This window comes from Thunnus albacares, chromosome 11, assembly GCF_914725855.1.
Source record: "Thunnus albacares chromosome 11, fThuAlb1.1, whole genome shotgun sequence".
Lineage (NCBI taxonomy): Eukaryota > Metazoa > Chordata > Actinopteri > Scombriformes > Scombridae > Thunnus > Thunnus albacares.
The window spans coordinates 6,939,075-6,953,682 of record NC_058116.1 but is presented as its reverse complement, the minus strand read 5'-3'; the positions used below and the strand labels follow the sequence as shown (position 1 = coordinate 6,953,682).

The 14,608-nt window shown below is 38.8% G+C and overlaps 1 protein-coding gene across 1 annotated transcript; it reads left to right on the top strand.

Moving 5' to 3' along the window:
- Nucleotides 1-289: 289 nt before the first annotated feature.
- On the top strand, nucleotides 290-13,283 carry LOC122992426 (alpha-tectorin-like). Its single transcript, XM_044366218.1, has 19 exons — nucleotides 290-413; nucleotides 1,599-1,667; nucleotides 1,943-2,040; nucleotides 2,479-2,706; nucleotides 2,840-2,923; nucleotides 3,277-3,382; nucleotides 3,523-3,652; nucleotides 3,973-4,216; nucleotides 5,123-5,279; nucleotides 6,519-6,606; nucleotides 6,736-6,798; nucleotides 7,126-7,328; nucleotides 7,834-7,971; nucleotides 8,449-8,636; nucleotides 10,557-10,711; nucleotides 10,821-11,066; nucleotides 11,160-11,322; nucleotides 11,506-11,598; nucleotides 12,791-13,283. The coding sequence occupies exons 2-18, from the start codon at nucleotides 1,622-1,624 to the stop codon at nucleotides 11,596-11,598; spliced, it is 2,430 nt and encodes an 809-aa protein (XP_044222153.1). The 5' UTR covers nucleotides 290-413; nucleotides 1,599-1,621; the 3' UTR covers nucleotides 12,791-13,283.
- The last annotated feature ends 1,325 nt before the right edge of the window (nucleotides 13,284-14,608 follow it).

Here is a 14,608-nt window from a genome sequence, read left to right as displayed (position 1 = left end):
TGCTATATAAAGCTTAAATAAAGATGATACAAGATACATAAAAGATTCAAACACATAAAAAAGTTGCTGTGCCTCTTCAAAACAGATTATCATGTTTTAGAATAGGCTCTGATAAGATTGAAATATTGTGAAGTTGTAATCACCATCAGCATCGGTAACTCCCCATTAATTATGGAGTATTTGGAAACTGGAATGTTGCATGACAGAAGCCAGTTTGCGAAGACAAAAGGTAGCAATAATCTGTGACAACTTCTTCACTCTGCAGGGGAGTACACAAGATTGACATGTATAAAGACAGTGAGTGCTGTCTCCTTCACAAAAACAGTTGGTCTAAGAGCTGAAGCAGCCAGTGAAACTTCTCCTCAAACCCAGAGCTGCTTGACTTCCCTGCTCTTCTACAACACCTCCAGAGGGTAAGACAACCTGGGATCTCTTGACTAAATTCTTGTCTGCACATTTTCATTCTCTTCCAACAGCTATCAGGACAGCTGAATATAGACATGAAAAAAGACACATTTTTGAATCATTATTTTATAGTATTACTACTCTAAACTGACTGACTATGAGTGAGATGTAGGCAGCTGTGCAGGACAACAGCATAAATGCAAATTACTGTTTCTCCCAAATTACTTTAAATAATTAATATAAGTTGACATGGACATTTCATCAATTTTTTTTCTTCATGAGAATGCAAGGGTCATTTATACATAGAGGTCCATGTCTTCTGAATGTGGGTACGGAAAAAAATCTGTGGAAAGAAATCAGAACAGAAATCATTTGAACTTTTCAGTAAAAAATGAATCCATATGTAGATTCTATGAACCACTTATCCTTTTATATATATATATATATATATATATATATATATATATATATATATATATATATATATATATATATATGTATATAATTACAATTACATTATATATTATTATTTTGAGGAGGAGGAAGAAAAAAATAAAAAACATTAAACTGCAATTACATATTTTGTATGAAAATATTGAAAAATATATGAATGAATTAAATTTTTATTATTGTGTCATGCATACAACTGTATGCCCAGCCCGCATGGGTTTACAAGACACCATAAATACCAACAAGCCAGAACCAGAGCACAACGCATATATTGTAAAAAGAAAATCTTTCACCTTCAAATCTAGAGACCATCATTAAGTAATACAGACATTCTAATTTACTGTCAGAAGCTTACTGAAAATCCAAAAGTAAATAAATGCTTAAAGAATTAAATACTAATTAAACAATCTATCTTGCCTTCTTTTCCAAGCTTTTGAGATAAAGTTGGCAAACTTAAATACATCAAAATTAAACAGCCATTCCAGTTTTTGCTCATCTGAACACCTGAATATTTCAGGGTTTTGTCAAGCAATTTCATGAAACAGTAACTCTCTTAAGTCATCATAAGTCAATATAACCATTCACACATATGTGGTATGTGGCATAAGTTCATTCTACTGCATATAATTGTCCCTATACAAATAAACATGAAATAAAATGAATACATGCCCATCTTAATTTTCCGTGTAGACAATGTAGTTAAGTTTAAATGTGACTTAATGTCTACTCCAACTGTGTTTCAGCTCCCTGTCAGTGGACCTCCAATATGTTCTGTTTCATACTGTACCTGGCTGCACTCAGCCTGCTGGCAGGTAAGAAGTTATTCAAAACTCAACCAGCCACGCTGACTTTATTCACGTAGCAACCATTTTGTAACTCTCTCCAGAAGATTGTGATTGGGACACAGGTAGGCCTAACGTGTTAAGCTCATTGACAAGGCTGAATATTAACACATCAGTCCTCATCTCTCTGGATTTGTGATATCCAGCTGTTTGTAAGAAGAAGTGGTAATCGATGATGAAATGTGAAATCTCTTTGGTGTAAGAACACATCGCTGTGCATAATGCATGTGTCTCTATATCTTCAGGTTCTGCTGAAACAAACCAGACCTTTACCAGTACTGGGGAGATGAACATCACCACGTGTCCCATCACCTATTATGGACAGAAATATGAGAAAGTATATGTGAGTAATATAAAGTCTCATGTTTAAGATATATACATGTCTTTCCACCTACTGTCATTACTGTCCTTTTGTAGCCACCTTCAGTGGAGATGAACCATTATAAGACTGATTGACTGATATTAAAATGTGGACTGACTGAAATATGGATGTAACAATTTATCATGAATCGGGCAATTCAGATTATTTTATTTCTGATGATGATGAGGCCCCAGAGAGGTTTAATTCTCACATTTTACATGCAGGGATAAAGGAGGGGCTTCATAATGAGGAAAAAAATGCTTTGAAATTATGAAGTAACATTTAGAGTAATTAAATAAACATAACAATTAAATGTAATACATTTCAACTATATAATTAAACAAATAATGAACAAACCTTTTCAAGTCAAAGCTGTTCTTATTGCTGTTACTGATTGTATCTCCTCTGTGATTTGAACAGGTGGCCTTCGACTCTAATAGATTTGCAGTTTGCTTCAATGGCTTATACAAACCTGGAATCAAAAATGACTGTATTCTGATGTCTGGAGGGACAGCAGACAGAGGTGATTTGGCAGTACTTACAAAAGAAATACCTACTGGATCTGGGATTCATAAACTTCTGCCAAACCTGAGGAATGCTGGAAAGTGTGTCAACATAATACCTCTAAAAGATAGTCAACAATCTGAAGTGAGTGTTTTTGGCCTGTGTTAATGTCAGGTTTTTTGTTTTTTTTGTGAAATAATAAGAATATTTCAAATCCAAGCCTTTTTAAAAGCTATTTCTTACTATTCAGCCTGTCTTTTACATTTCCTGTTCTCAGATTGAACAAGTTGAACTTGGCAACTTCGGGACACAAGCGATTCTGGCAATCAAGACATATTCTGGGTACACAAATGTTGATGTTGTAAGTATAAGTAAGACATATGCAGAGAAATTTAGAAGATTTGATACATGAATATACTTTTAAGAGTGAGATGTGAGTCCGTGAGACAGATCAGGGGCTGGATCAGCATCTCACATTAGTCGGTTGTTGGAGCATTCTCGTAAGTCACATAGATAGTCAGTGGTCATAAATCACTGGTTGCATGAGGTGGTTCAGGAGACTCGACATCCAAGGCAGGGACTAGCAGCGTGTATTTGAATGTTTCATAAGAAGTTTGCTTTGGTTTTCAAAGTTTTAGCATTAATTCAGTGTCAGAGTGACAGTATTTTCAGTCATAGTCTAAAACAGTTACTATGTTTTTTGGTACTTTGTAGGTGGCAGATGCACAGGTAGACGGCCGAACGGTGTCTAAACAGAAATTTCAGACAAATGAAACGAGTAAGGGTGTCATTACAGACATGAGTGGATGCAGACTCTCAGGTTAGTAAATTAAGTGGGATTGGGGCTTCAAAACCAAAATTGTATTTAAAATGTCATTTTGTTAGCTCTATATAGTTTATACTCTGCTTATAAAAGTCTGACTTTTTAAACTACTTACATAAACCTCTTCCAATTCCCAGGTGTTGTTTATAAGACTAATACAACAGTAAGGGACCCAAACATCTGCTCTACTGTAACCTGTGATGTGACTGGAGTCGCCAGTGCCGTCAGTTATTGTGGCCCCATGGAACGTTGCCAGGGCGATGGCAGGTAAATATTTTTGCCTCATATTTGGAAGACAGTGCAGACTGATGCGGATAAAATTTTTCCAAACATAACAAAAACATGATGAGAACTTCAGTTCTCTGCTGTGTTAAAGAGAAGTGTGTTTAGTTGTTTATATGATAGTTTAGTCAGCCTGTGGAAGATGACAATACAGCTATGCTGTTAGAGTGCTGTGACCTTTCACCTCTTCACTGCTGGTTGCTTTGATTGTTGGTTTGATCAACTGTAGTGTTCCATCAAAATAGTCAGTCAAATTCTAATAGTGTTATTCTCTGTTTGTATCTGTCCCTTCCCACCTCCATCAGTTGTACCTCGCACACTACGTGCACTATGACGGGCTCCACTGTCATCGATTTCATTGGCAGAGTTCGCTTTGTCCCGGATCGGTGTGGATATACTTTATTGAAGTCCTCAGAAATCCCAGACTTCCAGGTTCTGGGGGTTTTCCAAGAACGACGCCGAAAAGATGTTAGCTTTTTGGACCAGGTGATACTGCAGCTGGACGGGCCAGGTGTTCAGATTTCTCTGGAACAAGGTGGCAGAATTCGGGTAAGTTAGCTGCTGCCACAATCGCTGAAGTAATGAGTAAGTCACAGGCATAGACAGACAACTGAAATGCAGGTGCACACATATACACACACACATGCACACAAACACAGCAAGACAAAAATACAAGCTCAGACCCATGGTTCAAATTAAAATAAAATAGGTGCAGTTACAGTTATATTAAGAGGCGATATTAATGTGAAAAAATAAGATTTAAACTTTTGAAGAATTTTTCTCTCTTTGTTATAAGATGGTGCATAGGTAAATAGTATAGTAAAATAGTGTAAAGTAATATAGTAAAATAGAGTAAAGTATGTGTTTGTGAAAACTGATAAAGCAGTCTGAGTAATCTGTTGAAAGATTGCATTCCTAGAAATGTTAGTAAAGAGACAAACTGCCAGAGCTCTGGCTGCTCAGTGATGCTGTATTGCCAGAGGCTGTAATGCATAGCTTAATAGCCACTGGTGAACATATGAACACACACTAAGTACACTGGGAACTTTTCAGGGGAAAACAACAACAGTCATTGTGCCTTCCACTCATTATGGCAGCATATAGTGGTTGTAAAATATAAATGGTACCATACAAGACCACTTCTGAAAGCAAAGTGGTGTATTTCTCTCATTCAACCACTAGAGGGCAGGCCACAGCACTCTATCTGAAGCGCCATTCATGCCAGAAATATGGTGACAGCTTACAGTGCATTTGTTGACTGTTGCCATTGCCTCCTCTATAGGTTGAGGTATAGCTGTTGATGTGTAATTGTTTGGTTCTCATGAAATTACAATCAATCATTAATAATATTGAATGAAATCACTGAATGCTGCTGCGAGATCCTGTGTGTGTGAGAACAGTGTCTCTGTCTAAGTGTGATGTTTGAGTGAGTATCTCCTCTCTGCTGTAATGAAGCTGAACAACAAATTTCTGGAGCTCAATGGCACCACTGCAGTTTACCACGGTGTGGGGCTCTATAAGGACCAGACAGGAGTGACTGCTAAGATATCGGCATCCAACTACACGGTTTCTGTTCTCTTTGATGGCAACACCGCACAGATCGACATGACAGGTACAGACCAATGAAACTCTAGATATATAAAAAAGCAGACTATAGACTTAGAATATTGAGTTGACACTTTCTGTGCTGTGTTTAAAATGTCAAAGATCAAAACAAACATAAGAGAGTGAGAGAGTGCAGTCTATAGGCTATGATAAAACTGTGGTTGATATCAGTGACTTCAACCTCCTAGATGTGTCACCTATAAAATGTCCACCTACTGACACAGATTGAGTATAACAGATTACATCAATTTAGTGGTCTGTAACTCAAATTACCTGGGGGCAACTGACTAGGTTGTTATATCCTAGAAGGGCCACTTAAATAGGAATAAAACACTTTTTTCAACAAAAAATTTCAACTATATACATATATGCACTCTCTCTCTACCTCATACACAGCATACTGCTCCACATGTGTGGGAGAGTAATGTGGGTTGAGATTATTTTCCTGGAGAATATGTTAGCAGTTTTCTCCTTGCAAATGAGACAGAAAGGTCATTAAAGACCAACACAGATGTTTCGGTTATTTTGTCTGATTACACTTCTGTTTAGGTTGAAGGTGGGCAAATCTATGCCAGGCCTGATAGGTACTACAAAGCTAACAGGAGAGGTGCAGTTAGACTGAAAATTTACTCCCCATTCATTTCTATGAGGAATGGGCCGGGAAGTATCCTCTTCGGGTTGCAAATAGACGAATCTGGGTCAAATACAGAAGTTTACTGCAGTGGCGACTCACTTTTAAAACTGCATGAGGATCTCTCTCTCAGGGTGCTTTGGTATGAAATCTGTCCCAGAGATCCTGTAAAAACTGTAATATGCTGAAAATATTGTCAATTATATGACATTAAAATAAAGATTATAATGTAAAAATCGTAAAAATTCGTAAATCGTCATGTTTCAAATGCATTCAAGTGATCTGCCTGCATAACTTGTGCTAGCTTAGTAATACGTTTCTGGACAGAAGTGGTACTTTAATGTTATTTTTTTCGAAAGCCTATGTGATAACCAATTTCAGTTAGTGTTTTAAGACGGCATAACTTCCATATTCACTATTTCCTTTCCCGCCTGTTTTTTTGCCACACAATAATTAAAATAATCTATATTGGTTAATCATGGATGTGCAGGATCTTAAAAGTCCATGAAAAAATAATCAATTGTCCACTGGGGTGGTTCATGAAAGGTAGGGTTGGCTTATGAAATTGTCTAATGTTTGAAAGTTTGACTCACATCCTCTCCTGAAACTGGTCAGGACGAAGTAAAGCACCCATACAAGGTGTATGTGGCAATTCCAGAAGGACTTTGAGTGAAGAGAGGGTCTCCGAATACAGTGCCCCTGGGTAAGACCACAAACACAGTGTCCTACAGACTAATACTGCCAATTTAAATGAAAGGGTTTCAAATACACTGGGCTTTTAGTGCAATGCTTTTGGCCAGTCTTTGATCTATTGCTGTTTGTCGCCCTGTAGTTGTGAGATACAGCATGATGACGCTGATGATAGTACCATCAACTGCAATGCCACAACTAAATGGTAAACACAAACCCTCCTAAACACAGCACATTAATCTCTATGGTATGATACTTTGTCATGTGGTGATTTCTTTTGACCAGGGAATTAGGATCCTCAGACTATCCACTTTTGCATGGGGACAGTTCACAGTATGATGTCCAGTTTAAGGTGTACACAGCACCTGTCCTGTGTTTCAGCTCTAGCAGGGGTCACAAAATTAAACTCAATGATAAAACTATACACAATGCTATTGAGAAATCCCTTTGTCTTGTTTGTTCTTGTGAACATGTGTCTCCTTGCCTACTAGACTTTCATGTCCTGTTTTTCTACCCTGCTTCACTGCGACAGGTGTAATCTCCTGAAGCGGACACCCTTCTCTGCTTGCAACATGCACATTGACCCAGAGCCCTTCATCACTGCCTGCAGACACACTTTGTGCAAATACCCTGCAGTAGATGGTCTCAAATGCCAGTTCCTGGAAGCCTACGCCAGGGCCTGCAGCCACAACACCAAAGTCACAGTGGAGGGCTGGAGGTCAAAGAGCCGCTGCTGTAAGACTGTCTTTCACTTTCCTATGTTTTAAGATGAGATGAGATTATAACATGATAAAGTAACAAGAGAAGAATCATGCAGGGGTTCAGTTGCTCAGTACCGGAAGTGAAACACTACCCAACTCCACTCTAAATCAATTCTAGACCTGATGTTTACCTGTGTGTGTTTTACAGCCTCACATAGAACCTTGCCATCAGGTGTAAGGAGGCTGAAAAACGTGTCTAATTTTAAGCTTTTCAGAACCTTTTTGTGGAACTGTTGACCTAAAATTAACTCCTTAATTTGACTGAATTATAAGACTGTGTTGTATATTTTATTTCCTGGCTCTTTTCATTTAGTCTATAGGTCAGATAGTGTTTTATAGTGGCCTGTTTATGCTAATTCCGGTCAATTCATTTTTTTTTAGACACCTTTTTCAATATTTTTTTAACAAAATGTAATTAAAATCAAAATTTTAAAATTATGTCTGTTCATTCATATGTTTGTGTGTGTCTGTGTTTGCAGCTGCTGTCCCTCGGGCCTTCTGTCAGCACAAATTCTGCAGTGCTCATGAGTTCTGTGGTGAGAAGCTCAATGGTGGGGAAACCAGCTGCATCTGCCGAGCCATTTTTGCCTCCAAGTACAGATCTACAAACACTTTTGGTACATCAGCTATGAAACAAGAAAGTGTCAGCTACTATTTTCTGGGATGGATTTCTTGGAATCAGAGCTGTTTCAGATTTGTGGAATATCTGTGGAACATCAATAGATGTCACATTAAGATTAGATATCGAGCCAAACATACCTTTTTAGAGATCAAGTAGCATTTGTTTACTGCTAACTTCTTCCATTACTCTCAATAAAAATAGTGCCATTTTTAAGCCTTAACTGTATAAAATGTAGCTTTTATTTGCACAAAATAATTATAATTATGAACTATTAATCTTCTAAATCTTGCATGTAGTAACATTCAGAATGAGTGTTAAAAAGATCAAATTTAAAAATGGACAAAACTCTCAAAGAGTTCTTTGGGAAACTATAACCCATTTAAAAGATGGTTCTCAATGTTGCATTTATGTTTACATGTTCCTCATCTGTGTGTTTTCTATATAAATCTAGTTTTTTGAAATTGGTGTTCAGGTGAGCCGACGGTCTGCAAGGAGAAGTCTGCATCACTAACTCTGGCTGGTTGTCTTTTGGAGGACAAAGGCATTGACTACTCTGCCTTACACCTCAATGACGAGACCTGCAAAGGTGAAATGGACAATCTGACCCACATGGTGACATTCAGCTTCAATAACATGAACACTTGTGGTACGGTGGTCATGGTGAGTATGCCCTCCTTTAGTCATGATATTTACTCTCAACAAGCAGCTAAATCCCCTCAAACAATCTGTTTAGCTTTTCCTAGAAACTCTATTGTTTTTAAATATTTCATGGTCAGAGGGGCATGATCAGAAAACCGTGGCAATGACCTGCGACCTCCTTGGTCTTTAGGGGATTTGAGGAAAGAACCGTGTGTTTGCATTATGTTCCCCCCTGCTGCTTCCTCCAGCGCTATCTGGAAGTCAGAGAATCTGATTGGCAGTTGTTCATCAGCGGCATGAAACAAAGCGTACTTTGGGGCTGATGCCACAGCTTCTGTGATGCGGTGGTATGGGATTGGCTTTAAAGTGTTTGCTCTTTGCTGAGATGTCAGGAATCAGAGCTTCAGTCACCAAGCTAAGTTTTTGCTGCTTGTGCTTACATGCAACCAAACATAGCCTGGATTTTAAAGCTCTGTTTAGCCAGTGCTCGTGCTGGCATTCTGCTACTATAAGGGCAGGGCTCAGTGCAAGCTTTTCTCTCTCAGTGGGCTGTGTCAGTATCTGTTATCAACGTTTATTTTTCACCGCTTTTCATTATCAGAACAGATCAATGTCAAATAGTAAAGCTGCAGGCTCGTTATTTTGGCTGGTGCTGGCTGCATGCTTTCGCTGGTAAACTGACAATAGTCACCTGTGGCAGACTGTATCAGCTGTCGCTAATTAAAGTGTTCCGCTAGTGCCCTCCCACCCAGCAACAACTCTGAGTAAGGAGTTTTCTCTGATGAAACGATCTACCTGATTACATCATGTCAATTTCAGGAGTTTTGTACTTTAACTTTCATCCATAAAGTAGGGCTATAAGTTTATCACCTTTTCAATCGTTTTGAATAAGGATTTCAAGTTATAGGGTGCATGAAATATGGTGTGTACCAAAATAAATTAAGTAAAGGCTATTTGATATATTATACTATGCTGATATATTTGGTATATCTATTGTACAATGTATACTAAGCATCTTAGGAAATACACAATAAAGCTCTCTTTTCTAATTTGTATAAAATACTATCAAACCTCATTTTATACCCTCATTCTAGCTGGCTCAAAGTTGTTTGTGGTCAGTAATACACCGCTGAAAGGGATGTATTTATGAAGCATGATGCTTCCCTGTCCTGTGTTAGGTCCAAAGCACATCTCACATTTTGGAATTCTTTCTTTTTTGCTATTTAGTTTCTACTCTTAGGCTTCTCTTAAAGTGGAGGTCTGAGCCTAGACGCTAAAGATAATTGCTGTACATAATCCACATTGACATAATCTACTCTATGTGAGTTGACTGACTGAACTTAAGTTATTGCCACAGCATAAAAATGTAAAATATATTAAGTAGATTTTAAAGTCCCCCTCCACTCAAAACTGTGTGTTTCTTCTTGTTCCTACAGTAAGATGTTTGAGCTTCACTGTGCAGAATGATGTGTACAGAGTTTGACACTAGAGGGCTGTTTTCACATTCATCTGTTGAAAGTGAAAAGTTTCTCTGTGCTCACTGAAAATCCAATTTAAAGGGGCAGGCCTATGAGCAGGATTTGTGACAAGCCGACTAGTTTGGAATACAGTCCTGGTCCACTATTCATCTTAGAAATGTGTGATGTGGAAACTTGAAGCCTCCAGTGCACAAAAACTGGGAAAGGACTTTATAGTAAAGTAGGAGACAAAGAGTAGATGTTATTTTATGAATTTCTAACAAGGTAATTGAACTTTTTGTGGTAAAAACATATCAAACACAAATTATTATTCAAAGCAGAGTATTTTTATATATCTTAAAACATATCTGGAGGATATCCTAAAATAATAATTTATTTAAATAATAATTTAATAACTTAATAACTGGTTATAGGTAGACCTATATGAGCAGTAATCATGTCTGCATCTATGTGACCATTCTAGGCAAACAACAGCCAAATTATCTACAAGAACACCATCATGTCACGGAACAGCTCTATGGGTGGCCTGATCAACCGTCACAGCAGAGCGCATATTGACTTCTCCTGTTCATACAGTCAGCCAGATATCAAGAGCTTGGCCATTAAACTCAAACAAAGGTGTGTGGTGATTGCACAGTATGTAGCCAAAATTACCTTTTTGTTAGTAAGAGAAAGGTGACTGAGCTTCACTGAGCAGAAGACAACTGATTATGTCTGTGCTTCCCAGCTCTGTGATCCAGCAGATTACATCTGGGCAATGGATTTACAATCTGACCATGGCAGCATACACCGACCCTTCTGGCATGGAACCTATTCAGTCAAGCACAGAGATTCAACTGGACAAGACAATCTGGGTGAAGCTGAAGACGTATGGGCTGGATGAAAAAATAATTGTTGTGGTGACCGACTCCTGCTGGGCAACCGATCAGCCATCGCCAAGTGGGAGCCTGAGATATGACCTCATCATCAAAGGGTAAGCCACACAGAGATGCTCATGATGACCAAACCTGTGACTTTGTTGTTGCCAGCCAGTCCCTGCCATATCTGCTTTCCTGTTTCTGAGCAGCTGCCCTAACCCTGCAGACCAGACGGTGAAGGTGGAGGGCAACGGAGTGGGCACATCCAACCGCTTCTCTTTCAACACGTTCCAGTTTTCTGGCAAAAATGGCTCCATCTATCTGCACTGCAGATTGGAACTGTGTGTCAGGCAGGGTGATACCTGTGCCCCGGTAATTCAAGTTCCTGACTATACTCACAGAAAAACACATGAAATTATAAATTGTCAAATGTAAGAATATTGGCACATATTTGCTATTGCTAGCGTCAGTCTGTTGGGATCACTGTTGGGCCTCAAAAGCCTGTACTGACCAAACCCTAAACCTTAATCTCTCCATGTTTAAACCGTCCCCCAGAGGTGTGGCCAGGCTACCAGGAGGCAAAGATCCGTCATGCCAAAATATGAGGATGAAAACCCTGCCCTCATCACCATGGCCTGGACTAATTAGGTAAGCTGATTAATGGCATCTGAGCAGAATTCCAGGTGGCCAGTAAAGTAAGTGAAAAGACCTGGTGACAGGTACACATGGTCACTCAGTATGCAAAACTGTGTGAAAATGTGCTTTGTCTATAATTCATGTAAACTGAAAACCATTAAAAGATAAACTGAAGAACTCCCCAGTCCATAGGTGAGCAATGTAAAAGCTGCTTTGGCTGTTTTGACCTTTGACAGAAAATACAAATGACAGTGCCAGTCTGTGGCTTAAGTGAATTAGGCAACTTCCGCTTGGAAACTGGAAGTTTATTAGCTGCTAATGTTAGCCGTGATTCCCGCTGGACATTACTTTTCGTTCATGTCATTTCTGTGAGGGAATATCATAGCCTAACAGATAGTGTTTTCCTCTCCAACTCTCTAACTGTCCAGCTCCCATAGCTGCCCATCTTCTGTCCTTGCATTTTCTTCTTTTCCATTAGTCTCACTGTCTTGAATGGCTTGCTTTTGTTGTGAGGTTCCCAAGCTATCCCACAGTGCATTTCTCAATATACGTAATGGGCTTGTCAAAATACAAAATGATGGTATTTGCGAAACGGCCAAAGTTTGCAGTTTTTTCATGCAGGGCTCAAGAATGCGGCCTAACCCCTTTACTTAGAGCCTTTGCTATGGCACTCCAAATTGAGCTCAGGTTTAACCCTTCTTTGATTATCCTCTAGATATCTGTAGAACCTGATTGGAGTCCACCTGTTGCAAATTAACGTCAGCAGAGACTAATGTATGATGGACTAATGGAGACTAATGGATGATGTACAGAGCAAGGGAAGAGGGACATCAGTCTCCAAATAAGAGAAAATGTTAGAGGAGGGATGATAGAGTTAAACAGTTGATGTAAAAAGATGCCAGAACTTTGCAGATTCTCGTCTCCTCCTCTCCCTCTGATGATGGAAGGATTTGTACACTGTTTTCCACAACTCAACAACTCCTGCATGAAGCCAAAGCATCCTCACTCTGAATTTGTGCTTATTTACATTCTGCTGTCCCTCATCTCTCTGCTCACTGCAACTCTCAACCTGCTGGTCATCAAGAAGCCAAATATACTTTCCTTTTATAAAAGTGGTACTTTTACAACATCTGTTTGAATAATAATGCTAGAATAATGATTGATGCTACAAATAATGACAAGTATTGCTCTCTTACCTCTCCAGACAGCTTCACATCCCCACCAACTTCCTCCTCTTCTCACTGGCTGTCTCAGATTTCTTCGTGGGCCTCATCATATTTTTTAAAATTTTCTTCACATACGGTGCTGGATCTTCGGTGACCTCATGTGTTCTGTGTATTGTGTTTTAGACTACATTAGTACCTCTTCCTCAGTAGGAAACATAGTGCTCAGATCTGTAGACCACTATGTGGCTATTTGTGATCCTCTGCATTACCCCAAGAAAGTCACTCAAAAAAGAGAAGAAATACTGCTTCATGTTATTGAGTCAGTGACATAAAAGCCTCATCTAACTTTTCACAAAGATGAATTCTAATGTATTGTGACAGAAATATGTATAAATGGCTTTCTGTCTGCTGTTCATTGAGTTTTACACCTGTAATATGTCTGTCATTCCATTCTTTTTTGTTAGGCAATGAAAATGGGTATCTGTATCATTAATGAATGATAAAAGTAATAAACTCATTGCAGTGATTCTAGTTGTGCTCTCAGCTTCATATATGATAAAGTATGTTTTTTTCTATGTAGGCTATACTTTTGCAAAAACCTATAAAGCAATTGAATAACTAGTCTGTTCCCTCAGAATAGCCTGTATGGGAAAAACTACAACACAGAGACAGAGCGAGTAGGAATTTGCTATAAATTATGGCTAAAGCATCAACTCTAGGATTTATGTCGATCTAGTTGAAAAGCATGATAAATCACCTGTTAGATTCCTGTTTTGATTTCTCTATGTATACCTTTTGCAAAACATCTATCTATCTATCTATCTATCTATCTATCTAGTAAATAAACACACAGCAACAAAAAATGCAATAATGTATTGATTACAAATAATCACTGTTCGGCAAAGCAATGTGCTTTTAGCAGGATGGTTGCCAAGCAACACACAGATACAGCAACACATACACACAGTGGAAAGTATTCATAAGGATGGGGTGATTATTAACATTGATCTGGATATCGCCATTAAATGTGCAATTATTGAAGTAATGTTCAATTATGTTAGCACTCTTGCTGGTACAGGACTGTTTGACTTTGGACAGGTGCGTTTTATTTGCCAGAAGCAAAGATGTTGCTCCATCATCTTCTCTCGTTGTAGTTTGGGCGCCAGTAAGATTGCAGGGACGTTTCACATTTATGCCCCGTCACTGACATGATTTCTCTTGCCTCTGGGTCAGCATCAGAGTTTCTGTACAGTGGTGCTTCACGAGCAGTGGTTGATGTTGATTGTCTCAGTGCCGACTTCTTTACAAATCCGTCTCTAGTGTACCTAACGTTAGGAGAAAGAAAAAAAAGTTCCCATGTTACAGTTACATTATAACCACATATGTATCTACCATCGACAAACATTATGCTCACTTTCTTTATAGCTATAGCTGCCACTTGCCAGCCATTTCAACATTAGAGTAACCACGCTACTCTGAAAAAAAAGAAAAAAAAAGTTACATCGTTAACTTACCATTGATCGACTGTGTAGTTTGTCCGCTTTGGATGGAGATCAAACGCTGGTATAAAACGAGATGTATTTCTCCAGTGAAGCGACAGGACTCACTGAGTTTCCTGGCTGATCAAACATAAATGTCCGTAGGCTCTCTTGGTTTCTTTCGCCGACATCTTTATGGGTTTTTGTGCATTCATTGAATGACAGCGTTGCATATTTCTGACCGTTTTCATCCTGGCGGATGATAAATGATTTGGGCTTCAGTTGGCGGTTGTCCTCTTTCGCTCTGCGTCCGATATGCAGCTGCACATTGAACTAGACTTTTTTTGACAAGCCCCCCAGGTGTGTTTGGATTCAGTG

Excerpts from the sequence above, each read along its gene's own strand:
- LOC122992426 (XM_044366218.1), top strand. The coding sequence starts at position 1,622 with ATGTTCTGTTTCATACTGTACCTGGCTGCACTCAGCCTGCTGGCAG. Across the intron at positions 7,329-7,833 it reads GAGGTCAAAGAGCCGCTGCT|CTGCTGTCCCTCGGGCCTTC; the intron begins GTAAGACTGTCT and ends CTGTGTTTGCAG. Across the intron at positions 11,067-11,159 it reads TATGACCTCATCATCAAAGG|CTGCCCTAACCCTGCAGACC; the intron begins GTAAGCCACACA and ends GTTTCTGAGCAG.